The following is a 26,802-nucleotide window of genomic DNA, read 5'->3' on the forward strand; positions in this document are numbered from 1 at the left end:
AAATGTAGTGACAACAGACATCTTGATACTGATACTATGCAAGTGAGAAGATAATGACTTCTTTAAAATGTAGCAAGAGGGATCCCTGGGTGGCGCAGCGGTTTGGCGCCTGCCTTTGGCCCAGGGCGCGATCCTGGAGACCTGGGATCGAATCCCACATCGGGCTCCCGGTGCATGGAGCCTGCTTCTCCCTCTGCCTGTGTCTCTGCGCCTCTCTCTTTCTCTCTCTCTCTCTCTCACTGTGTGGCTATCACATATTAAAAAAAAAGAAAATGTAGCAAGACTAAAACTTGTCAGCCTATAAGGATATAGCCAGTGAGAATATCTCTCAAAAGTGAAGTGAAAAGTGAATTTGTCATCAGCAAACTTTTGTTAATAAGAATTGTTACAAGAAGTTCTATAGGTAGGGCAGCCCGGGTGGCTCAGCGGTTTGGTGTTGCCTTCAGCCCAGGGTGTGATCCTGGAGACCCGGGATCGAGTCCCATGTCGGGCTCCCTGCATGGAGCCTGCTTCTCCCTCTGCCTGTGTCTCTGCCTCTCTCTCTCTCTTTCTGTGTATTCTCATGAATAAGTAAATAAAATCTTAAAAAAAAAAAAAGTTCTATAGGCACTAAGGTAGATGATACCGAATGGTATAGATCTACATAAAGGAATGAAAAGCCCTGGAAATGTGTAAATATAAAATTTATATTTATATAAACATAAAATTAAAGATCAGTTCTTAACTTAAAAAAATATTTGTTTAAGACAATAACAGTGTCTTGGGTTTACAACGTGAAGAAGTAAATGTATGACAACAGTAAGCAAAGGATAGGAGAGAACTGTAGGAATACTATTGTAAGCTTGTACATTATACACGAAGTAACATTACGCATATATAAACTGTGGTAAACATATTGTAAACTTTAGAGAACCACTAGGAAATGAAGCAAAGAACTATGGATAGCAAGCAATTTTTGAATTAAAAATTGCTACTAAAAAAAGACTCAGTTCAAAAGATGACAGAGTAAAGAGAGGAATAAATGAAACAACAAACAGAGCAAGGGGGTGGATTTAAATCCCATTTTATTGATAATAAATGTAAATATTCTAAACAGTGCAATTAAAATGCAGATATTGTCAGATTGGGTTAAAAACCAAATCTATTTATGTTTCATACAAACAACTCATTCTAAGTATAACAACATAGCATAAAAGTAGTATAGGAATACACTACAAACATTAATCATAAAAAAGCTGAAGTGGCTTCAGGACAAAAATATTACCAGGGATAAAGATAGATATTTTCTATATGATAAAAGGACCATTTGTCAAGAAATAGGTATGCATTCAATATTAGAGCTTCAAAATACATAAAGCATAAAGTGACAGAAGTGAAAGAAAACATAGATAAATCCACAGTATTAGCTGGAGGTTGCTGCATTCTTCTCAGAAGCTGCAATCCTCTCAGAAGCTCTCTACCCAGTAGTACCAGAATACACATTTATTTTGAGTGCACATAGTGAACCAAAATAGAGAATATGCTGGGCTATATATCTCAATAGTTTTTTATTAATTTTTTTTATTTTTAAGTAATCTCTACACTCAACATGGGGCTCAAACTCAACCTTGAGATCAAGAGTCACATGCTGAGCCACAAAGATGCCCCATACATCTCAATACTTTAAAAAAAATTATTTATTTATTTTAGAGAAAGAAAGGGCAAGCAGGGAGAGGGGCAGAGAGAGAGGGAGAGGGAGACAATCAGATTACCTGCTGAGTGAGGAGCCTGACATGGGGCTCGATCCCACAACTCTGAGATCAACCTGAGCAACCTGAAATGAAATAAAAAGTTGGATGCTTTCCTTCCTTGATTAAAACTTTCCACACTGTAGGGATAGAGGGAACATACCTCAGTATCATAAAAGCCATTTACAAAAAGCCCACAGTGAATATCATTCTCAACAGGGAAAAACTGAGAGCTTTCTCCCTAAAGTCAGGAACACGGCAGGGATTACCACTCTCACCACTTTTGTTCAAAATAGTATTAGAAGTCCTAGCCTCAGTAATCAGACACACATAGAAATAAAAGGCACTGGGGTGGGCAAGAAGAAGTCAAATTCTCACTCTTCACAAATGACATGATACTCTATGTGGAAAACCCAAAAGATTCCACTGCAAAATTGCCAGAACTCATACAGAAATTCAGCAAAGTGGCAGGGTATAAAATCAGTGCACAGAAATCAGTTGCATTTTTATACACTAACAATGGGACAGAAGGAAGAGAAATTAAGTAGTGGATCCCATTTACAACTGCACCAAAACCCATAAGATACCTAGGAATAACCAAAGAGGCAAGGGATCTGCACTCTGAAAATAATAGAACACTCATGAAAGAAATTGAGGAAGACACAAAGAAATGGAAAGATGTTCCATGCTCATGCTTTGGAAGAAAAATATTGTTAAAATGTCTATGCTACCTAGAGCAATCTATACCTTCAGTGCGATCCCTATCAAAATATCATCAACATTTCTCACTGAGCTGGAACAAGTAATCCTAAAATGTGTATAGAACTAGAAAAGGGACAGCCCGGGTGGCTCAGCGGTTTAGCGCTGCCTTCAGCCCAGGGCCTGATCCTGGAGACCCGGGACCAAATCCTGCGTCAGGCTTCCTGCACGGAGCCTGCTTCTCCCTCTGCCTGTCTCTCTGTGTCTCTAATAAATAAATAAAATCTTAAAAAAAAAAATAGAAAAGACCAGGAAAGGGTTGTTGAAAAAGAAAACCAAAGCCGGGACATCTCAATTCCGGACCTCAAGCTCTATTACAAAGCTGTAATCATCAAGACAGTGTGGTCCTGGCACAAGAACAGACATATAGGTCGATGGAACAGAAGAGAGAACCCAGGAATGGACCCTCCACTCTTTGATCAACTAATCTTTAACAAAGCAGGAAAGAATATCCACTGGAAAAAAGAGTCTCTTCAACAAGTGGTGTTGGGAAAAGTGGACAGCCACATGCAGAAGAATGAACCTGGACCATTTCCTCACACCATACACAAAAGTAGACTCGAAATGGATGAAAGACCTAAATGTGAAACAGGAATCCATCAGAATCCTAGAGGAGAACACAGGCAACAACCTCTTTGACCTTGGCCACAGCAACTTGCTTCTAGAAAAGCTCCCAAAGGCAAGGGAGACAAAGGCAAAAATGAACTATTGGGACTTCATCAAGATAAAAAGTGCACAGCAAAGGAAACAGTTGACAAAGCCAAAAGACAACCACAGAATGGGAGAAGATACTACAAATATCTTATCAGATAAAGGGCTATTATCCAAAATCTATAAAGAATGTACCAAATTCAACACCTGAAGAACAAACTGTCCAATCAAGAAATGGGCAGAAAACATGAACAGACATTTCTCCAAAGAAGACATACAGATGGCCAGGAGACACATGAAAAAATGCCCAACATCTCTCAGCATCAGAGACACATTGAACACTTTTACAAATCAAAACCACAATGAGAAACCACCTCATGCCAGTCAGAATGGCTAAAATTAACAAATCAGTAAATGAGATGTTGGTGGAGATGTGGAGAAAGGGGAACCGTCTTACACTGTTGATGGGAATACAAGGTGGTATGGCCTCCCTGGAAAACCATGTGGAGGTTCCTCAAAAAGTTGAAAATAGAGCTGCCCTACGACCCAGCAATTGGACTACTAGGTATTTACCTCAAAGATACAAGTGAAGTGACCTGAAGGGGCACCTACACCCCAATGTTTATAGCGGCAGTGTCTGCAGTAGCCAAACTATGGAAAGACCCCAGATGTCCATCGACAAGAGAATGGATAAAGAAGATGTGGTACATATACACAATGGACTACTACTCAGTTATTAAAAAAAAAAAAAGAAATCTTGCCATTTGCAACAATGTGGATGGAACTAGAGGGTATTATGCTGAGCGAAATCAAGCAAAGAAAGACAGTTCTATGATTCACTCGTGGAATTTAAGGAACAAAACAGAGGATCATAGGGGAAGAGAGGGAAACATAAAGGAAGACTAAATCAGAGAGGGAGACAAACCATAGAGACTCTTAATTTTAGGAAACAAACTGAGGGTTGCTGATGTTGATAGGGGTGAGGAGATGGTGTAACTGGGTGACTGGCATTAAGGCATGTGATGTAATGAGCACTGGGCACACAACTGATGAATCACTGAAATCTATACTTCTGAAACTAATAATACACTATATGTTATTAATTGAATTTAAATTTTTAAAAATCCCTCCACCAAAATAAAATAGTCCATGTTTAAAAAAACGTTGGATGCTTAACTGACTTAGCCACCTAGGTGCCCCACATTCAATAATTTTTAAAGGATTGAAATCATACAGAGAAAGTTGTTTGACCAAAGCATAATTATGTTAGAAATTAACAAAAACGTTTGCAAAATCTTTAGATATTTGGATACTAAACAGCTCACTTTTATAGAACTCATGGTTTAAAAAGAAATCACAAGAGAAATTAGAGACTATCCTAACGGAATGAAAATGAGAACACAGTATATTAAAATTTGAGGAATGTAGGTAAAGCAGTACACAGAGGGAAATTTATAGCTTCTTTTTTTTTTAAATAAAGATTATTTATTATTCATGAGAGAGAGAGAGAGAGACAAAACAGAGGCAGAGGGAGGAGCAGGCTCCATGCAGGGAGCCTGATGTGGGACTCGATCCCAGGTCTGAGGGATTATGCCCTGAGCCAAAGGCAGACACTCAACCGCTGAGCCACCCAGGCATCCCAATTTAGAGCTTCAAATACTTATATTAGAAAGGGTGTAGCCTAAAATCATTTAAGCTTTTATCTCAATCAGCTAGAATATGAGGATCAAATTAAACCCAAAGTAGAAGGGAGGCAATAACCAAAATAAATAAAGGTCAGTGAAGTAGAAAATGGACAAACATTAGGGAAATTAACTATCAGCTGGTCCTTTGAAAAGATTAATAAGGGACACCTGGGTGGCTCAGCATTTGAGCTCCTGCCTTCGGCCCAGGGCATGATCCTGGAGTCCTGGGATTGAGTCCCGCATTGGGCTCCCTGCATGGAGCCTGTTTCTCCCTCTGCCTGTGTCTCTGCTTCTCTCTCTGTGTCTCTCATGAATAAATGAATAAAATCTTTATTTTAAAAAAGGAAAGATTAATAAAATTAACAAATCTCTAAGTAGACAACCAAAGGGAAAAAGAAACAAGTCAAAAATTACTAGTATAAGGAATGAAAGAGCCATTAGTATAGATACTAAATATTATGAACAATTTTATGTCAATAAGCTTCTTAACCCAGATGAAATGGACAAAATCCTTGAATGTCATTCCAAAAGGAATAGAAAGTCTGAATAGCCCTCTATCTTAAAATAAACTGAAATTCTAGTAAAAACCTTTTCCACAAAGAAATTTCCATGGCAAAGTGGCTTTATTAATCATCTGGGCCTGCTCTTTTTTTTTTTTTTTTTTTTTTTTTAAAGTAGTCTCCAGTCCCAGCATGGAGCCCATGGCAGGGCTTGAACTCACAACCTTGAGATCAGGGCCCTGAGATCAGGACCTGAGCTGAGATCAAGAGTCAGACATTCAACTGACAGAACCACCCAGGTGCCCTGGCTTTGTTGATGATTTAACAAGCATTTAGGGAAGAAATAATAACAATCTTATAGAACTCTTTTAGAAAATAGACATCATAGCATTTCCTAACTCATTTTGAGTCCAGCATTATCCTGATACCAAGATAAAAAATACACAGGCAAAGAAAACTACAATGTCTTTCATGGGCACATTAAAAAACATTCTTGATAAAATACTAGCATTTAAACCCAGTAACATATAAAAGGGATCTATGTCCCAATAAGGTGGGTTTAATCAATCAATGCAGTTTATCACATTAACAAAAAAAAATCATGTGATCATATCAGTAGGCACAAAAAACCCTTTAGGCAACTTCTTCAACCCTATAAGTGCATCTGTGAAAAACCCACAGCCACATCATGCTTAAAGGTGAAAAAGGAATATTTTCCTTGTGAGGTTTATAGTAAAGCAAAGATGTCTGCTCTAATCACTTCTATTCAACATTGCAGTGGTGACCTTGCTGCAGGGTAAGAAAAATAAAAGACGTATAGATTGGAAGAGAAGAGTAGAAGTGTCTGTATTTCTAAATGATACAGTCATATGTATAGAAATTCCTAAGAAGGGACACCTGGGTGGCTCGGTTGTTGACCTTCTGCCTTTGGCTCAGGCTGTGACCCCGGGGTCCTGGGATCGAGTCCCACGTCCGGCTCCCTGGATGGAGCCTGCTTCTCCCTCTGCCTGTGTCTCTGCCTCTTTCTCTGTGTCTCTCATGAATAAATGAATAAAATCTTTAAAAAAATTTCATAAGAAATCTATACAACTGTTAGAAGTAATAAATTTAGAACATGTGAATATGTAAAATTCAAGTACGTTCATATGTCTTTGTGAAATACAACTGGAAAATGAAATTTAAGAAGCAGTGCTTCTGGGCCACGTGGGTGGCTCAGTCAGTTAAACCATCTGTCTTCAGCTCAGGTCATGATCCCAGGAGCCCGGAGTCAGGCTCCCTGCTAAGCAAGCAGAGAGCCTGCTTCTCCTACTCCCTCTGTCCCTCTCCCTGCTTGTGCTGTCTCTCACTCTTGCTTACCCTCTCTCTCTCTCTCTCTCAAATAAATAAATAAATAAATAAATAAATAAATAAATAAATAAATAAATAAAATCTTAGGGGAAAAAAGTACTGGTTAGAAGCATCAAAGTAACATAGGGATATGTTTAAGGAAGTAACTAAAAGATCTGTATGGAGACAACCACAACATAATGTTGAGAGAAATTAAAAGACCTGAATAAATGAAGAGTTATACTATGTTTATAGATTGGAAGACTTATGTCAAAGAAAGTCAGAGGGCTTATCTACCTGCTTTAAAGATTTCCCTTGACATTCCAGTAATTGAGACAGTGTAGTTTGATATGTCAATAGACATGTAAATCAGTTGACATAATATGGAGCCACATAAGACTGATTATTTTTCAATAATGGTGGCAATGTAATTTGGTGGAGAAAGGATAGTCTTTTAAACAATGGTGAAACTTTTGGATATCCATATGCAAAAGAATGAACTCAATCCTTTCTGACATCATACACCATGAACTCAAAATTGATCCTGGAATTAAATGTTTAAACTATAAAAACTTCTGGAAGAAAACACAGGAGAAAATTTTTTGAATCAGTGGTTTCTTTAGATTGAACACAAAAACTTGAAAAAACTTGAAAAGAAAAAAATGATGAATTTAAGTTAAAAACGAATGTTCTTTAAAAAATCTTTAAAAAGGTGAAGCAAAATTTGGAAAAATACTAAATATACTGACAAAGGATTTATATTCAGAATACATAAGTTGGAGATAATACATTAAAATGGGGGAAAGATTTGAAAGGATAATAATATGACTGGCTAATAAGTGCATATAAAAATGCCCAATGCTATTCACTGTCAGGGAAACACAAATTAAAACCACAGGCAAGGGTGCCTGAGTGGCTCAGTCAGTTAAGTGTCTGCCTTCAGCTCAGATCGTGATCCCAGGGTACCGAGACTAAGCCCCGTATCCAACTCCTTGCTCAGCAGGAAGCCTGTTCTCCCTTTCCCTCTGCCTGCCACTCCCCCTGCTTGTGCTTTCTCTCTTTGTCAAATAAGTAAATAAAATCTTAAAAACAAAAACCAGAGGGAGATACTACTACATACTTACGCAGAATGGCAAAAATAACAGAGGGATACCGTGTGTTGGAAAGGTTGTAGAGCACTGGAACTCTCATTTATAGTGCAAATATAAAATAATACAATTTGAGTATTCTTTTAAAATGAAGTGTACAACTACTGTATGATCCGGTAAATTGACTCATAGGTGAGTATGGAATAGAATGGAACAGAAGGGTGGGGAAGAGCAGGGACGTTCACAGGAGCATTACAGCCCAGGTTATGATAATTTGTTATAGTAGCTCCAAAAATTAATATACCCACCTTTGCAGCCTTATTTCCTGCATTACTTCTCATAGCTCTTTGATTACTTGCTTTGCCTCTAATTCCGCAATGTGAAAGCCTCTCTGACTTTTGCTCGTGTTCATCTTGTAGCCTACAATTGCCTTCCACATCTGTCCAAATCCTTTTCATCCATTCATGACCCAGTTCTAGGAAGTCTTCTATCATCCCCCAATCTGAATCAATTCAACATCTAACAAGTGGGTTGAGGGTTATATTTCAGAGTGTTAAAAACCATTGTTTTGTGTGTTCAACCTTCGTTTTAGACAAATGAGGAGTCATGAAAGCTTTTTGTACAAAGAAGTAATACAGACAATTCTGATTGTAGTGTGAAGAGATGCCTTCCAAAGTTGAGGGCAAATAGTAGGTTTGAATACTATTGCTAATGTTACAATATGATGATTAGCTGTCACTAATCGAGTATTTACTTTGTTCTAAACGCTGTGCTAAGTATATGTACTTTGTGGATATTTAATTCTCAAGGGACCTTGAGAGGTATGAATATTGTAATTTTTTTAAATGTGAAGAAATAGGTTGAGAGAAGAACACAGGACAGGGAAACAGGTACAGATGTTGACAATTTGTTTTAATATTTATTTATTTATTTATTTATTTATTTATTTTTAACATTTAAACATGTTAAGCTTAGAGTATTAGCTGATTATTCTTGTACTGATGTTAAATTGGTAGTTTAAAATCTGGTTCGGGAGTTCAGGTGATGAGTCAGAGAAGACAAATATTTAGTAATCATTAGTATAGAGGTGCTATTTTTAAAATAAGCCCTAAGAATGGGTGGCCTTGCCAGGGAAGGTAGAAGAGAGTAAAAGGGAAATGCTGAAGACAGAACCATAGAAGGTTGGCTATGTTTTAGTCACTGGAGACGGAAGAAGAATCAAAGATGCTTAAAAGCAGAGTGGTAGAGAGAGAACAAAAATGATGGAAGCGACAGTTTTTAAAGTGAGGTAAGAGTGTAAGAGTCTGCAGAAAGGGAAAGGAGGATGAAAGCTGGAATAGAATTTTGTCCTTCTTGACATTTAAGAGAATAGTTTCAGTGTGGTGGTGGAATCCAGATCACAAGGTAGGTGTAGATAACTAGTCAGGGAGTTAAACTATCTTTTGAGAGGGTATACAGGTAAAAGAAGCAAAGATCTGGAGTTCAGTTGAAAGAAGAATTGAACATTTTTAATAAAGATTTTTCTTTTTTATAAAAATTAAGGAGAAGGATGGGGCGTCTCAGTCGGGTAAGCGTCTGCCCTCGGCTCAGGTCATGATCTCAGGGTCCTGGGATGGAGCCCCACAGGGGGCTCCCTCTCATCGGGGAGCCTGCTTCTCCCTCTCCTCCCTCCTTGTGCTCTCTCTCTGTCTCTCAAATAAATAAAATCTTTTATTTATTTATTTTTTAAATAAAATCTTTTAAAAAAAGTTAATGAGAAGGAACCATTGAGATCTTAAAACCCAACTAACGTGTATAAGAGAGAAGAGTGGGTCTAGAATCCTAATTGGTGGAGAAGAGAGTATAGATGGGGAAATTGGCTTTATACAGACTTCTAGACCTCAAGTATTTCATAGTTTAGAAAATTTATTTCCTGCTGGTAAGGTGGAGGTGGAGAGTTCACAATATAAAATGATTTCAGGTTAATGTTACTATTAATAATACTCTTAGATTTCAGAGGAATGAGAGAAGTTATAAATCTCTTGGGTTATATATAAATATTTACTGGGTGGGTCAGTACTAGCCTCAAATGCTACTTATGTTGTTGCTTTCTGAGTTTTTGATGAGCGTAGATCTCATCAGTCTTTTCTTACCCCACGCTTCTCATTAACAGCTATTACAGCTAGGTGATGCTGCCTGTAGGTTGTGGTTATAAAGCTGAGCAAGCAGCATAGAGATTCAACTGTTAGTATATCCAGTTTGTGGAAAGAGTTTTTTTTAAAGGCTTATTTATTTGAGAGACAGAAAGTGCTTGAGTAGGGGGTAGGACAGAGGGAGAGGGGAAGCCGACTCCCTATGAACACAGAGCCTGACAGGGGGCTTAGAGCTTGATCCCAGGACCCTGAGATAGTGACCTGAGCCGAAACCAAATGTCAGTTGCTTAACCAAGTGAGCCACTCAGACGCCCCAGGATGGTTTTTTTTAATGTTAAAATTTTTTAGTCTTACAGAGTAGGAAATTCAATGTTAATATTCAGCATATGCTTGCTTATTTTTAATTTATTATACATTTGTTTTTAATATGTTTAAAATTTATTGTGAAATATTTGATGCAAAATGAAGTGTATAAAATATATGTTTAAGAGCAAAAAATAGTACGTATCAGTCAGGTTAAAAAATAGAAATTAGTAGTATTTTAGGATATTAAATGTGTCCCCTTTCTTAATAACCCCAGAGATGCCATTATCCTGACTTAATAAATGGTAATATTCCTTTACTTTCCATTATAGTTTTGTCTTTGTATATATTCCTAAACAACATGTTGTTTACTTTGAAAAAATGATTAATGTTCCAAGCTGAGTTAGGAAAGGATAGTATTACCACAGTTAGATTAAAGTTTCCAGGAAAAGGAGGAGTAGTCTGGCATCAGGTTCACTGAGTTTCAAGAGGTTCTACTCAGGAAATCAGCAAGCAATGTTATGAGTTAGTTCTTAGAAACATAGGGCCGTCTTGGTCAGGTTTCAGGCAATAGTATGATCTGGTGTTGAAGGTTTGTTCAGCAGGTATACATGCAGTCACAGGGAAAGAATGCTGGTTGGTTGTTTTTTGTTTTGTTTTGTTTTGTTTCTAGGCTTTGTGGTCTTCTTCCAACACTTAAGGGTAGATCAAAGCAGAACACATCTTGGAGGTGAAATGAGTCTTAACTGATCCAGGTAGCAGTACAAGGTAGAGTGAATAGATAAAGCAAACCAAATATGAATGAAAACCAGGAATAGGCTTATCTGGACACTCTGTCCTTAGGAGCAATGCCAGTGGTTATCTTGGTGATGACAGTTTATAATGCTGTCTCCAGAATCATGTTCCTACAATCCAGACTGGTGGCCCTATAAATCTAGTGCATAGCGGGCATCCCAGAATCTCTCTTCACAAGATTCTCTTGAAGATTACCGTCATCTCTCCCGTTTTGGATCTCCTGTATTCTCTATCTTGAGTTGTTGTCTTTATTAAAATTTTACTTTTGTTTTGATGAAATACACTCTCCACTTGCTTCTTGAGAAAGGATGTATGGAAGGTAAATGTTTTGAGATCTTTTGATTCTGAGAAAGTATCTTATTTTCATAAGGTGATTTGACTGGCTGAAGAATTCTAGGTTAGAAATAATGTTCCTTTACAATTTGAAGAAATTGTTTCACTGTCATTTCCTTCTAATATGACTGTTGAGAAGACAGAAGTCTGAGTCCATATTCTTTGCATGTGACCTGTATTTTCTCTCTAGAAACTTTAAAATCTTCCTTTCTGTCCCCAGCATTGTGATGTTTCACAGTGGCATGCTTCAGTGTAGTTCTCCCTTAACTTTTTATATTAAGTATCTGGTGGGTCCTTTCAAATGGGCAGCTTGTATCTTTCAGCTCTAGGAAATTTTCTGGAATTCTTCTCATTTCTTTCCAACCCTTTTTTCCCCCTCCTCTATTTTCTCCTTCTGGAACTCTATTATTCAGATATTGGACCTCCTGGACTGGTCCTCTAATACTGTTCTGTCTTCTGTCCTGTTTTTCAAAACTTTATCTTTTTTCTCTGATTTCTGGAAGACTGCCTCAATTTTATCTTCCAACCCTCTGTCTTTTTTATTTCAGTCATTGTGTTTTTAACTTCTAGGAACTCTTTCTTTTTAAATATCTTTATTAAATTGTATTCTGTTCTTGTTTTATGGATTTATCTTATCTGAGGAAGATTTATCTTATCTTCTGAGGAAGATTTATCTTATCTGAGGAATATGACTGTGTGTTTGTGTGTGTGTGTGTGTGTGTGTGTGTGTGTGTGTGTATTCTGTGGTAGAGGCTTTTCCTTAGATGGTTAATAATACTTAGCTGTCTGGTCATGATTAAAAGTGGAGGACTAAAAAGCTGATTGAAAATTCTCTTTTTAATGCGGAATCAATGCTAACAAATCAATGCTAACAATGTGCCTAATATACCTCAAAGATGCTCTTGTTTTTCCCTCACCAGAAAGTTAATTCTCCAATCTTCTGCTGAGATGAGGGCCAGTTGCCCAGCATCATGGAGGGAACAGGTCTAGGAATTAAAGTGCTTTTCAAACAGCTTTAATGGAACCTTCCTGTTTGAACCCCTCCTTTCTCTACCACCTGCTGCTCCACTTCCAGGAGTAATGGGTACTGCCTTCTGTGGGTTCTCCACTGTAAAGTGTGTCATTTCTCAGCTTCTTTTTGCTGCCAGACTGTGATTTGGCTTTCCCGGGTCTGCTAAACCATTTCATAACACTTACCCATCCACTTTCAATCTTCCAAGATTTTGTTGCTCTTATTTCTTCTCCTTTGTTGCTCTTCTCTCTTCTCTTTATGGATTTGTGTTAAAAAGTCTTTTACTTTGTTTTTGTGGGTTTTGTGAGACAGTGCAGTTGCATGCATGTTTTTAATTTGTCATCTTAATTCTGAAGCCCTGCTTATGTAAAATGTTTATGTCTTACCTCCTGAGATTTGAAAAGATGATTAAAGTTCCCTTTTCATCTCGTTTTGGTTTTTACATTCATACTCGTAATACATGAAACTTGTTATGTAGCCCCCTTGACACTATGTGAACTCAAGTATTTATAAGTAAATCCAGAATTTGTGAATTAAAAGGTTGTTTTCTAAATTTGCTCTTGCAGGAAAGTGAAAAGGTTTCTGAATATCCAGCAGTGATTGTGGAGCCAGTTCCAAGTGCCAGATTAGAGCAGGGCTATGCAGCCCAGGTCCTGGTTTATGATGATGAGACTTACATGATGCAAGATGTGGCCGAGGAACAAGAAGTCGAGACCGAAAATGTGGAAACAGGTAGATGTCTCATGAAATGTTCATTACTTGTGAGTTCTTATTTGATGTGTCCACAGTACTATTGCTAAATGAGTAATAGAGCACAGAACCTCTTTCTGCTTGGAAACTGGTGGCAAATCTTTCATTGAAGGGAATTTTTTATAAAGTTCAACATTACAATTCTTTGAAGTATAACAGGTTTCAAATCATGGACCCTAAGGACAAGTTAATAGGCCCATAATAATAAAATTATCTTTATCATTTTTTTCTAAGAGTGTGAGTATTGACTAGTTACTTATAGAAGTCTTTAGGCTAGTAAAGGAGGGTAACTAATTCAAAAACAAACACAGTATTCTCATTCTATAACCAATTAAGAATTTCTTTGAATCAGTATTGGTGGAGCAGCATGATTCCTTTTTTCTTAGATCAGGAGCATCTTTCTAACAGTCTATCAGAGTCTCCTTCCCTTTTTGTCTTCTGAGAAATTTTGGTATTTCAGTCTGTCTGTGGTGAGATAACTATATGTTTAATTGGAGGTTAATCTATATAATTCTTGGAAACCATTTCATTTTTGCCACTGACCATAAAGAAAATAGAGTATTTTACCAGAAAGACTGTAATGACTATTTTTATAAAAATAAACATTAAAATTTATCTTTAGCTCTTAATGGAGAAAAAGAATCCTTATGCTTGGTTTATAATTCTAATGAACACCCTTAAGTATGTATGTATGTACTACGTATGTATTTATGTAGGCTCCATGCCCAGCGTGAAGCCTGACATGGGACTTGAATTCATGACCAGGAGATCAAGACCTGAGCTGAGATTAAGAGTTAACCAACTGAGCCACCCAGTTGCCCCAGCATTCTTAAGTATTTAGATAAATTTCTATAAATGTAGCAAAGTCTCATGATTAAAAATTTTGAATATTTGATGTTTTTCTGCTTGTGGAGGCCCAGTAGCACACCCTAAGACTATTAGCTTAGTCTAGCTTAATGGCTTAATGCTGCCCTTCCTCCAGTTTCACTTTTATTTTGTTTTTTCTCTCCAGTTTTATTTTTTATTGAGCTAAGGGATTAAAAGTTACCTTGCTCTGCAGAGCAATGATTACAGCAGTGCCTGCAAACCCCATGTGAAGGGATAATCAGTTCATTTTCTCAAAATAGGTAGCTACACACTTTATAGAGACTTTGTGACTAGACTGGAGTGGTACGTGATGGACAGTAGATAATGGAAGTGGCAGGAAGATATATATGTATGTTTTTTTGAGGGTTTTGGAGAGTTTTCCAGTCTGAAGCCAGAAGCATCATGGCAGAGATGAATTTTCTTCTTGAGGAAAAAAATTGTGAGAACAGTTAAAAGTATTATGCAGGATGATATTTTGAAGTAGATTTTGTAACTGATTTTATTATGGAAGTATAACTAGAGTGTAACTAAACAAAACTAGTAGCACAAGAAAAAAAAGCATGATAGCTTAAATTGATTGAAAAAAAAAAGAGCCGGTTTGAAATTTCTTGAAAGTGTTTTGTTTGTTTTTTGTTTGTTTGTTTTCAAAATTTATTTATTCATGAGAGACCCACAGAGAGAGGCAGAAACACAGGCAGAGGGAGAAGCAGGCTCTGTGTGGGGAGCCTGATGTGGGACTCGATCTCAGGACCTTGGGGTCACGCCCTGGGCTGAAGGCAGATGCTCAACCAATGAGCCACCCAGGCATCCCCTGGAAAATGTTTTGATCAAAAAAATAAAAAAGACTATTATTTTGGTAACAAATGGGAAACTTTAAAATATGAAAACTACAATACCAAATTCCCATTAAAAAATTTTAAAAAAGGGCAGCCCAGGTGGCTCAGCGGTTTAGCACGCCTACAGCCCAGGGCGTGATCCTGGAGACCCGGGATCGAGTCCCACGTCAGGCTCCCTGCATGGAGCCTGCTTCTCTCTCTGCCTCTATCTCTCTCTCTCTTGATTAAATAAGTAAAACCTTTAAAAAAAATTTTTTTTTTAATTTAAATTATGGATACTTATCACATTAAAATACCAGAGCAGGGCTGAGCCCCGGTGGCTCAGCAGTTTAGTGCTGCCTTAAGCCCAGGGCTTGATCCAGGATCAAGTCCCATGTCCGGCTCCCTGTGTGGAGCCTGCTTCTCCCTCTGCCTGTGTCTCTGCCTCTCTCTCTCTCTCTCTCTCTGTGTCTCTCATGAATGAATAAATAAAATCTTTAAAAAAAAATAAAATAAAATGCCAGAGCAGATCAGCCAAATCTTATTGGTTGTATAAATTGATGATTAGTGCTTCATTGAATTACTTAGGTAAAAACAATTTCAAATAGGAAGCGAATATCATCTGTTCAAAGGATTTTACTTTCTTAGTTATCTTGAACTCTAAGGGTGATGACAGTCATTTGCTGAGCACGGGTATGAATGATTGTGATATTGAAAAATGGAATATACATCATCTGGCTAAAAAGAACAGTTACTTTTGTGATATTTTAAAAATGGTTTTTGACTAGTTGGTAATATGTTTTAGATTGATTTTTCTTCAACACTAAAAGGAAATGTTAGTAAATAACTTACATTATTCTAAAATAGTCTAAAAGTACTTGAGAAGTTCATCTTAAACATTTTTTTAAAAATGTATGTTTGCTTTATTACTTCAAAAAATAAAGAATAGTATAGTATAGCTATTCTTGTCTCTCTTTATAGAATAACACTGAAACTTAGAATTCATTTACAGCTCTTTTAAAGGCAATGCCAAATTCAGACTGAAATCTGCTGGCTCATACATCTCATAAATGTATAATTAGAACAATTTAAAATACTCCCATTTATTCATCATAAGGCATGCAGAACTTGAGACTACAATATACGGACTTACTTGAAAATACATGTGGCTAATGTAACTTTCTAAGGATTGTTAATATGTATAGATTAGTTTAGAATCAGCTAATCTAAACTTAATTTTTTAATTTAAAGAATAAAATGCATTTTTAAAAAGATTTTATTTTCACATAATCTCTATACCCAGCATGAGGCTTGAATTTAACAATCCTGAGATCGAGAGTCCCATGCTCTAATGACTGAGCCAGCCAGGCACCCCATAAAGAATAAAATGCATTTTTAAACAAGTTAAAATCTGAATAAATATTTTTTCATTCTTCTGATATCTAGAACATATACAGATAAATAAAGCTGTTATGACTTATCCTAATGTATGTTTCCTTTTAGGTAGTTGATTAGGATTAGGTTCATTTCTTGTGGTGCTAGACATTTTTAACCTAAATTCCAGATATGTATAGGCTTTGGAAAAGAAGCTGACTAGGGAGAAAAGGAAAAGGAGTATTTATAAGATGTCTACAGCAGTTTTTATTTAGTGAATTGGTGGAAATGAGATCGTATAGAACAAGATTTCCTTTTGTACATCTAGGAACTACTTCCTGGAATGCTCCTGTATTATAACTTAAATTATATTAGTCTAAAAATGTTCATAATTACACTTACTGACCTGTTATATTTGTTTCCTGCATGTTTACACTGAAGTTTTTCTTGTTTTATTCCTATATACCCATATGTATATGTCTCCAACAGAAATAATGTTCATGATGAAATCCAGGCAGGAGTACTAAAATTATTTAGTGATGTACATTTAGCCATCCTAATTATTTTATGTATAAAATGATTTCTCATTTTGTTAGTTGTAACTGTTGGCTATTTTGCTTCACCTTTTGTATAGACCAAGAAAATGTACATTTTCCTCACAGAGCTTATATGTAATAGTAATCCTCTCAAATTTTATAGGAAAAACCAAACATGTTTGAGACTTTAAAAATAAGCGTATTCATCTATAAATTGCCTTTTTAAAAAATAAAATTGTTTTTTGATGATAACTGGAGATCAATAATCATAAAGTGTCTTTAAGGAGTGGTAATGGAGTATGAGTGAAGGGTGGTCTTGACTGGCAGGCTGAAAGTACCTTTGCCAGTAGCTGCAGACCCCACCAGCTCTGGAGGCCCGCTAGATAGACTGAGGTGGTGAGTTGGGGATGGAGAGGAGTCTCTGGGATTCCCTACTAAGATTTGAAGATGTAGCTTTTATGTTCACTCTCAAAAAATTATATATGTGTGTGTATATATATATATATATATACATACACACATGTATAAAATACATATAAATTTTAAAGGTTATTAGACAGATTACCATTTAACAAGTAGTAAGTTTATGCCAATGCAACCAATAGTAGCTAAATGTTGATAGAAATATTTTAAGGCTTAGCTGAGAAGATTGACCTATTTAGGATCTGTTTCTTCATTTTGCACTTTAACTTACTGTATTTATCCCCTTAAACTTCTACTTTAATTTATGATAATATATCAGTAAATAGTTTGTATTTCTTATGTACGAGAGTACTATCTTCAACATGTTTCTTTCCCTCAAGGGGTTAATAATTTACATATATATATATAAGTTAATAATATATAATATATATTATATTGAAAATATAAGGCAGTATAGAATCAACTGAGTGCTATTTACGAAGTTAAAGAAATTTTCAGAAGAAAGTTCAATTTACAGAATTAGGGAATGGTTAGAGAAAGTAAAGGAGGACAGATGGTGGGATTAGGATGGGACAAGATAGGAGGTTAGTGAAAGGCAGAGGGAAATATAATTAATAATGGGTGGAATATTAAAGTTTAAGGCATGTTTAGAAGTTACTGAGTAAATGAGACCATGACAGGGAGTTCCACTAAGAGTTGTGACTAAAATACCATTTGAATCCAAGAGTTAGTGATAAGGCATGTAAAAAGCAGAAAGACTTGGAAGGTTTTGAGTAGAAAGTACTATGTAATTAGTATCTCAGGAGATACAGGATGATTGTAGGGGAAGGGATGAAGCAGGAAGACTAGCTGTCGTAATATGAGTTAAGGGATGACTTGAGTTAAACAAGGTAGAAACCACAGGAACAGAAAGGGCTTATCTAAGTAATACTACTACATAAGATCTAGCAATACTTTTTTTTTTTTTAAGATTTTATTTATTTATTCATGAGAGACATAGGGAGAGAGAGGCAGAGACACAGGCAGAGGAAGAGGCAGGCCCCATGCAGGGAGCCTGATGTGGGACTCAATCCCTGGTCTCCAGGATCAGGCCCTGGGCCAAAGGGGATGCTAAACCCCTGAGCCACCTGGGCTGCCCAGATCTAGCAATACTTGACATGACAAATTAGGGGGACAGGCACAGGTAGGTAGATATTACTCAGTTTTTTAACCCTACGTGATGACCATAGTATCATATAGGGATTTGAGGAAGGCAAGACTGTTTTGGGAACCATATAAGTCTGGTAGTAGTGTTGATTTTGAGTTGAAGCAGAGCTTCTAAGGAGAAATATTTAGGTATTTAAAGGTGCACAAATGTATAGTCAGGGCCCTATCACAAGGGAGATGTCATACTCAAATTAGAACAATTTAAAAATATTTAATAAATGACTAGTCATAAATATATGGGCAAGTATAGGGTGACCATAAAAAATAGAACTGTAGTTCAGAGGTGGCAGTAGCAGAGTTGTTTCTTCCCATAGGGAGGGAATGATTGCTGGAACCCAGAAGGAGAGAGCCCTGGAGAACGAGGATTACCTTGGGAGAATCTGGAACCTTTGGTCAAGGATACAGCTGGCTTGAGGGTAATGGCACAGAGAGGGAGCCAGGGAATAAGGACTCTGATTTTCTTCTCCTTCTTCCCTCTAATCCCCTGGCAAGGCTCTCCACTGACCAAGTGCAATCTAAAGCAATAGGATGTTGAAGTCAGCCTTCTGGGACAGAGAGCAGCATCAAGAAGGGTGGAGAATAGATCTGGAGGGGCAAATAGAAGTTATCTAGTACAAGTGAAGCTTAGTAAAGAAAGGTCAAGGAGAGATAGTTTTAGAAATCAGTAATTGATGCCATGGAAATAAATGGAATCTCCAAAAGCAAAGGTATTTGAGAGATTTCTCCAAGGGAAAGATATTTAGATTCTGTGTTTGACTCTCTGTGATCAAGAACAAAGGACACAGGATTAAGAAGTAACCTTAGGGAATGTTTACATTTTGAGGAACATGAAGAAGAGCCAAGAATAGTCAGATATGATAGAAAGTCCTATTCCTGGGATTAATATTTTTTTCTTTTAAAGCCTTTTTAAGTAGTTGTCTTTAGAAGAAAAGGGAAGAATATTGATGGTTAGTCTTGGTTTCAGATTCCTACTTTATTACTTACCTGTCAGTGTTTAACTTTTTTGAGTCTGTTTCACAGTCATAAAATAGTAATTCAAGATTGTGAGGACTATATAAAATAAATATACAAAGCACAGTGCTTGTGATGTAGTAAGTGCTCCATAAGTATTTCCTTAACTTCATTAGGACCTTTGCTTATGTCTTCGAATATGGAGAAGGTCTTTTATACATTAAAACAGAACATTTGTTTACTTCTCTGTTTTATTTTTCTCTTTCCTTTCACTTCACTTTTTTTAAAAAGGAAAATGCTCTATACCTTCAGTCTGTGCTTTTTCCTTGTTATTCCTTCCTTAAGTTACTGTGCTTTGGCACCTACATTTATCATTCTTCTGAAGCTCTTTATTAGATTTCAAAAGCCACTCCTCTGCCAAGATCAGTTACCCATGGAATCATCCAGAAGTAGATCCTTCTTAATCTGGACTTCTTATCTACTGAAACATTGTATTCTAGGTTTCCTTATTACCCCTTGCATGGACTGTGCTATTTATGCTTCTGAGCTTTTGTGCAAGTATAGTTTTCTATCAATACTGTGATTAGATATTATCCATTTCTTCAAGGCCCAGCTACATGAAGCTTTCCACAGTGGTTATGGCCTACATTAAGGATGCTCTTTCCTGATCTTGTGTTAGACCATCTGGACTAAAGCACTTGATCATTTACTTTCTTATACTGTTCTTGTGTGTATACATACTCCTTTTGTTTTCAAAGTGGATATATAAGTCTCTTGAAGACAGAGACCATATATTTAAATTTTGTTGAATATAGTATATAGTGTTTAACACATAGCTCTTAGGAAATGAAGATTGAAATAAATTGATTTTTGCCTCAGTATTGCAGATAACTGAGAACCATCTATATAAAATCTTAAATATATTTTCTTTTTTGAAAGGTTTATATGCTAAACCTTGAATACTTCAGTGTTATTTAAAATATAAAAAGGTAGTCATCCAAAAACATAAATATGACCATCCAAAATATATCAGAGCCATAATGTTGTCATATTAGATTAACTTCATCTGAAGGTCACAACAGGTTTTAATCATTCATTCTTATACCTAAATTTGATTTTTTTCTTATAATAAAATCAATACATGCTCATTGGAGAAATTGGGAAGTATTAAAAAGAAAAAAAGTGAAAATCACTCATAATCTTACCAGCAAGGGAACAGCAAGTACTTCTTTTTATATTTCCTGCTGGTCTTTTAAAAATGTATATTTTAAGCAAAATTAACATCATGTTCTGTAATACAAGTAGATTTATTAATCTTTACAAAAGACATGGCTGAAAGCAGTCTGGTAGCTTCTTACTTCTCTCTTCTGATCCTTAGGACCAGGACTTTGGTTTTTAACCAGGTAGCAAAACATAAAAATTTGGTGTTAATAGTTAAATAATTCAAGAAAACTTTTTTGTGATCAACAAAATTGCGTTTAGATTCTAGTTGAAAAGGTAGACAAATGATAAGAATTTTTACATAATTCAACAAGAAAGAACTGCTTTTTTTTTAAGTAAATGAAAGCTTAGCTTTTTAAAGTGCAGTTTTAAAAAATAAAACGAGATTTCTGTCTTGAAAAATAAGTTCAAGAGCCAAATTTCTTTCTTGAAAAATCTCAAGATTAATTTGACTTCATGATGAGCTGTGATAACTTTTGTATTTGTTATACCATCAGAAATCCTCCCTGTGGCACAAAAGGACTCTTTTAATTAGAACATATTGTTGCCACAGGGAGGTAGAAGATCGACATGAAAAACTGGGGATCTGAAAAGGAGCCCCTATCCTAGGATTACCTGAAGGTGAAACAGATTGAGCCAGAAGGAAGACAATGCTGGTAGGTTGGTTTTTAATTTACTAAGAATGTTTACAATTTTACATTTAATTACAATTATTTCAACTACTTCTACCATATTTTTGTTTAAAGGGTGACAATGATTCCTCCTTAAGGAGAAAAAAATAATACAACAGTATCTTTCCTCCTAAATAATTTGTTATCTTTGCTAACCCCTGCCATGTTCCTAATATTTGTTTCTTTTTATAGATTAAGCTCTAGGGCTATTTCATGCCTCCACTTCCTTGGAAGCTACTACTGACTGAACATCTTCAAGTCTTTTTTTTTTTTTTTTCATTTCTGTTATTTCTGCTTCTTAAATCTAACTTCTGCTGCATTTTTATTTAAAGAAGCATTTTCTTTCAATTATCTACTTTTTGAGTTTAGCCTAGTCACTAGTTTTCTAAAAAGGTAAAACATGAATCTTAAGTTTATTTAGTTTTGATTCTAGAACTGTTTGAATTATTATTGTACTGTGATTTAGACCAGTTAGAAAGCATTATTAGAGAAAAGTTTAAAACATTTTAATAACTGTGTTTCATTTAGCCAAGATACAATCTATTGTAAGAAACATTTTTAGACCAATAAAAGAAGTAAATGCTGCCAATTATAAATTTTAGGATACCATCAGTTGTAAGACACATCTTGATTTCAGAGGTGTTAAAATGTGAAAAAAAAAGTACATCTTAGAATTAATGAAATACGGTATCATGCAATTAGGAATATTCCTGAAAATCCCTATTTACTGGGAATTGGACATTACAAGTATCAAGTTTATAAAAAATGGAGGTGAGTTGTGTTTGTGGAAGCCCGTATATGCTGAGTAAAGTCACTAAATTCTTTACTTGTCTTTTAATAGAGGGTGTTTAAGTGAAAAATCATTTAACCATAGTGTTTAAAAGTATACAAAGTAGCTATAAGGTATTAAATTATGAAGAGTGTAGAAGATGAGTGTTTTAATATGACACATTTACTTAAATCAATAGAGTTTTATTGTAGTTGTTACTTTTTATAGAGATTTTGCGATCCAAAAAGAAAATAAAACAAAGCTTCTGCTTTGTCACCTATAATTGAAAAACCAGGATCCTTTAAGGCCTCTTTAAAATAACAACTGATTCTTAGTGCACTTGAATATATGTTTTACAGGTTGTTATGTAAAGGAAAAAAATAGTGGCCAAAAGTAAAGAACTACCTTGCCAGTTAATAAAGCAGAAACGAAAAGGAATGGTTTTAAATGGTATTTGTATGCTCTAAGAATCATGTTTTATATAGAAGGAAAGAGAAGTATATATAGCTAGAAAACAGATCAATAAAGGGCGTTTGCTTTTGGAAACTAGTAGCACTCATTCTTTTGTGCTCAGACTTTTAGTTTTTATTTTTTATTTATTTTTTAAAAAGATTTTATTTATTTATTTGAGAGAGAGTGAACGAGCAAGCAAGGGGAGGGGCAGAGAGAGAGGTAGAGAATGATCATAACCCCGAGATCATGCCCTGAGCTGAAATCAAGTGTTGGTTGCTCAACCAACTGAGATACCAGACATTTTAATTTTTAAAACACTAGTTAATTCTCAATTTCACTATTTAACAATGTGTCTAAGTAATAAATTTTTACTCATTTAGACGGAGGAGAAGGCTAAATATTGATTATATAGAATTTTAAATGAGTACACAAGGTTTATAAATGTCAAGTAGGGATAGCTAAAGGTTCTTAAATGTAGGAATGCTTTAAAACCTATCTGTAGGCAAAGTATCCATCTATTCATCCTCTACCAGCTGTTACTGAGGGCTGTAGCTGTCAGGCTCAGAGCTGAGTGTCTTGTGGTAAATAAGACCCTGTCTTTGCTCTCACCAGGCTTTCAGCTATATGGAGGAATGAACAATTAAACATGTTATTATAATCAAATGTGATGAGCCTTATGAAAGGATTAATGAAAGGTTTAGGGAGTATACCACTGGGGAATGCCTAGGAGGGCAGAGAGTGCCTCCCTGAGGAAGTGACATTTGAGCATATTTGAAGGGTTTGAAGTAATTAGCCAAGCAGAGACTAGCATGGTTGGAAGTCTGGAGGAAGACAAACATGGACTATTTGAATTATAGAAGGAATTGAATATAGCTAGAATATGGGTTATGGGAAGGAAAGGGGATTAAAATGAAGCTGAAGAGGTAAGAGAGTCTTATTGCTGACGACTTTGTAAGGTTTGTGTCTCTTTGTTGGGCTTTATCTAAAAGGCAATGGAAAGCCTCTTAAGAGTTTTAAAAAACAAAGTCTGTTTCTTTTTTTTAAAATTTTATTTTTAATTAATCAATTTATTTATGACAGTCACAAAGAGAGAGAGAGAGAGAGAGAGGCAGAAACACAGGCAGAGGGAGAAGCAGGCTCCATGCACCGGGATCCCGATGTGGGACTCGATCCCAGGTCTCCAGGATCAGGCCCTGGGCCAAAGGCAGGCACCAAACCCCTGCGCTACCCAGGGATCCCCACAAAGTCTGTTTCTTATACAAATTTAGTTGTTTCCCAAATAGTACTGTAAATGAAAAGTAAAACAAGACAATCAAGGCATTACCTAAAATAAAGTCTGAACTCCTTAGCTTCTTATTCAGAAGTCCCTACTAGTTGGTTAACTATTTTTATTCACCTTCCACTAAATGGTCTGCCTCTGTAGATCGGAGCTATAGGTATGCCCATCGCTTAAACTAAACTAAAAATGATAGAGATTAAGGTAGTCGCAGCTTGCCTTTCTTTCCAGAATGCAAAGCTGCGTGCCTTGGTACAATGTTGTTTCAGGAAAGGGAGTCGTTGTCCCTTATGCGTCCTTCATGCCCACTTGTAAACTGGGAAAGAGGCTTGTGGGTTTTCTCAGGTTCATGAAAGGGCATCACTTAAAGGGGGTCAAAGAACATTTTCAACATAGCGATGAACTTTTCTAGAGTTTTTTTCATCTTTTTTGTGTCAGGCCTCTTTGATCATATGGTGAATTCCAGCCTCTGGGCCTTCTCACAGAACAATTTTTTAAAATATATAAAATATAATATCTAGGATTACCAAGGAACCAAATACAGTAAAATGTAGCTTTCAGACTATTTTTAATTGTGATATATTAATGCACTTGCCTTGTTACTAATGCATTAAATAATGAGAGCTAGTGGCAGATCTAATTTATGCCTGTAATTTCAAACTAGTGATGACCATAAATTATATTTTGAGATATCTGTAATAACTATAAATATGAGAATATTTATGATTTCTGTTGGTTATAAAGTCACAGATATTGCCAGAACTATTGTGATTGTGCCTTTATTTGAAATGAAAGTGCTTACTTTCAATTAGAATATGAGAAGCAGTTTTTCTAGGTCTCATCCATGTATTATTTTTCTCATACTTTCCTGCTCTGTAATTCTGTCTACCGCTGTTGTTTTTTCCCTAATAACTCATAGTAGGGATCTGAAAGCCATTTTATTTTATTTTATTTTATTTTATTTTATTTTATTTTATTTTATTTTATTTTATTTTATTTTATTTTATTTTATTTTTTTTGTTTTTTTTTTGAAAGCCATTTTAAATGTCGCTTGAATTGAATACACTTTTATGATCCTTGCTAAGGAAAAAAAAATGGCCTTCAACTATGTAGTGGTAATTTTCTTTCTATGTCTCTTAAATTGATTGACCTCATTTAACTTATTGTAGGACACTCTAATTTTTGAACATGTAGTATATTTCTTTAAAGCCTCATGTAATATTTTATGACCTGTGTTTTGAGATCCCTCTATTTCCAGACAAAAATTTCTGTGGCCGGTGGTTCTCAAATTTGACCACACATCAGAATCCTCTGGAGCACTTGTTAAAATACAGATTGCGAGCTGCACACCTCCAGTGGATCTGGGATGGGACTTGAGAATTTACATTTTTAACAAGTCCCTCGGTGGGTGATGCTGATGCTGATGTTGGCCAAGGGGTCATACTTTGAGAACCATTGCCTAGACTATTAGGAATGATAGTGCTGGAAGAGAGCTGCTGCTATTGTGAAAACCCAGTTAATGTACTAGCTTTTATGATACTGTGTTAGACCTATCACCAAATATTGTTATTGGGGTGGGGGGGTAGATACTAAAATTCTTTTAGGTTTATATGAGATAATGTAATGAATTCCTATGAATTAATTTATCAGTAAATATTAATTGAGCATCTACTATATGCCAGGCACTATTCTAAGCATGGACTAGAGGGGCAGACCAGACAGGCAACATACCTGCATTCAAGGTGCTTAGAATCTTAGAATCTAGAAGAGAAAGCATATACATTTGCCATACTATAGAACTGCTCTGTCACAGCTCAGATCACATAAATGAACACCTCCTGAAATTGTTCTTTAATTCGCAATTAAGCTAAGACCATTTCTTTTCGAACATTTTGAAGCAGCAGAAGTTCTCCCTCTTCCTCTGTCATATGATACTCATTAAGTACAGTTGAGATACTGGTAGGCTTCACATTTATATGTACAAAGTACTTACATTCAAACAGCGTCGTGGCTTCTAGGGAGTAAGTGATTCAAAGTTGAATAAGGCATGGGGCCTGGCCTCAAGCTTACCAACTAAATTAAGATACACAAGCATTCAAGGAAATAATACTATGGAGTAGGGAGGGCTGGGGAAAGTTGAGAAAAGACAAAGAATTGCCAAATAGGGTAGCTAATTTAAAGGTTCCACATTATTGCATTTTTGCTATGTGGTGGGACATTTTAAGTTTCATCGTGAGGGCATAGTTGACAGTTAAGGCCTCTGGGTTTAGGGGCAGAGGAGCAAGTCAAATGGAATTAAGCATTCCTAAATGTCACCATTTTAATTTTTTTATGTGTGGAAATGGGCCCATGAAACCCATGAGCGACTTTTTTTTTTTTCCATTCACAAAATCAGGACAATGAAAAAACACAAATTGTTTGCAGTGCTTAGTTACAATTTGGGAGTGGGTAGGAAATGAGATGGGACTAATTGTTATTTTTAAAATTGTGTTTCTGTAATTTTTTTCATTGGGTATGTCAGAGAAGAAAATATAACCCATTTCTTCTCTTTCACTTAGTCATTTTTAAGACAGAGTGCCAGTTTTTATAATAGATATCCCATATTCTCCTAGATTAAGGTCAATGCCTGATCGTAATTGGATGTTTGAGTTCTTTCCACTTTGTTTCTTAAAGATTTATTTATTTATTTGAGAGAAAGAGCTCCTGGGAGAGAGGGGTAGTAGAGGGAGAGAATCTTTCAAGCAGACTCCCTCCTGGATCTATCAATTTCTTTCCATCTTTGTTGCTACTAGCTTAGACCAATCTGTAGTTATTTGTTATTATATAGGTTACTACCATGGCCATTGGCCTTCTAACTTCTTGTCTTCATTCTTGGCCTTTCTCCCTTTTACTCCAAGCAATGTATTCTCTATATATTAGCCAAAATGATTTTAAAAATATATTTGTAAATTTAATCATTACACTCCCTGCCCTAAAACCTTTCAGTAGGTTTTCTTTTTTCTTTTCTTTTCTTTTTTCCTTTCAGTAGGTTCTAATTGCACTTAGGATAATATTCAGAAATTTCAACATGGCCTTCAAGACACTGAATAATTTGGCTCCTCTCACTCATTTGGAAACAATAATAGCAACAAAACCAAAACCCTAAAAAACAAAAACAAAACCCCAAAACCCTAATATTT

The 26,802-nt window shown here is 35.9% G+C and overlaps 1 protein-coding gene across 13 annotated transcripts in view; it reads left to right on the top strand.

The window, feature by feature from the left end:
- ELF2 (E74 like ETS transcription factor 2) overlaps nucleotides 1-26,802 on the top strand; it is a 97,685-nt gene that overhangs the window by 34,887 nt on the left and 35,996 nt on the right. For 11 of the 13 annotated variants that reach the window (XM_038564605.1, XM_038564604.1, XM_038564603.1 and 8 more), the window contains one exon: nucleotides 12,878-13,043. In XM_038564605.1, coding sequence (XP_038420533.1) covers nucleotides 12,878-13,043 — 166 coding nt within the window. Of the gene's footprint in view, nucleotides 1-12,877; nucleotides 13,044-21,007; nucleotides 21,111-26,802 lie in introns of those variants that run through there. The other 2 variants (XM_038564620.1, XM_038564622.1) reach the window with 1 other exon arrangement.

Source organism: Canis lupus, chromosome 19 (assembly GCF_011100685.1).
Source record: "Canis lupus familiaris isolate Mischka breed German Shepherd chromosome 19, alternate assembly UU_Cfam_GSD_1.0, whole genome shotgun sequence".
NCBI lineage: Eukaryota > Metazoa > Chordata > Mammalia > Carnivora > Canidae > Canis > Canis lupus.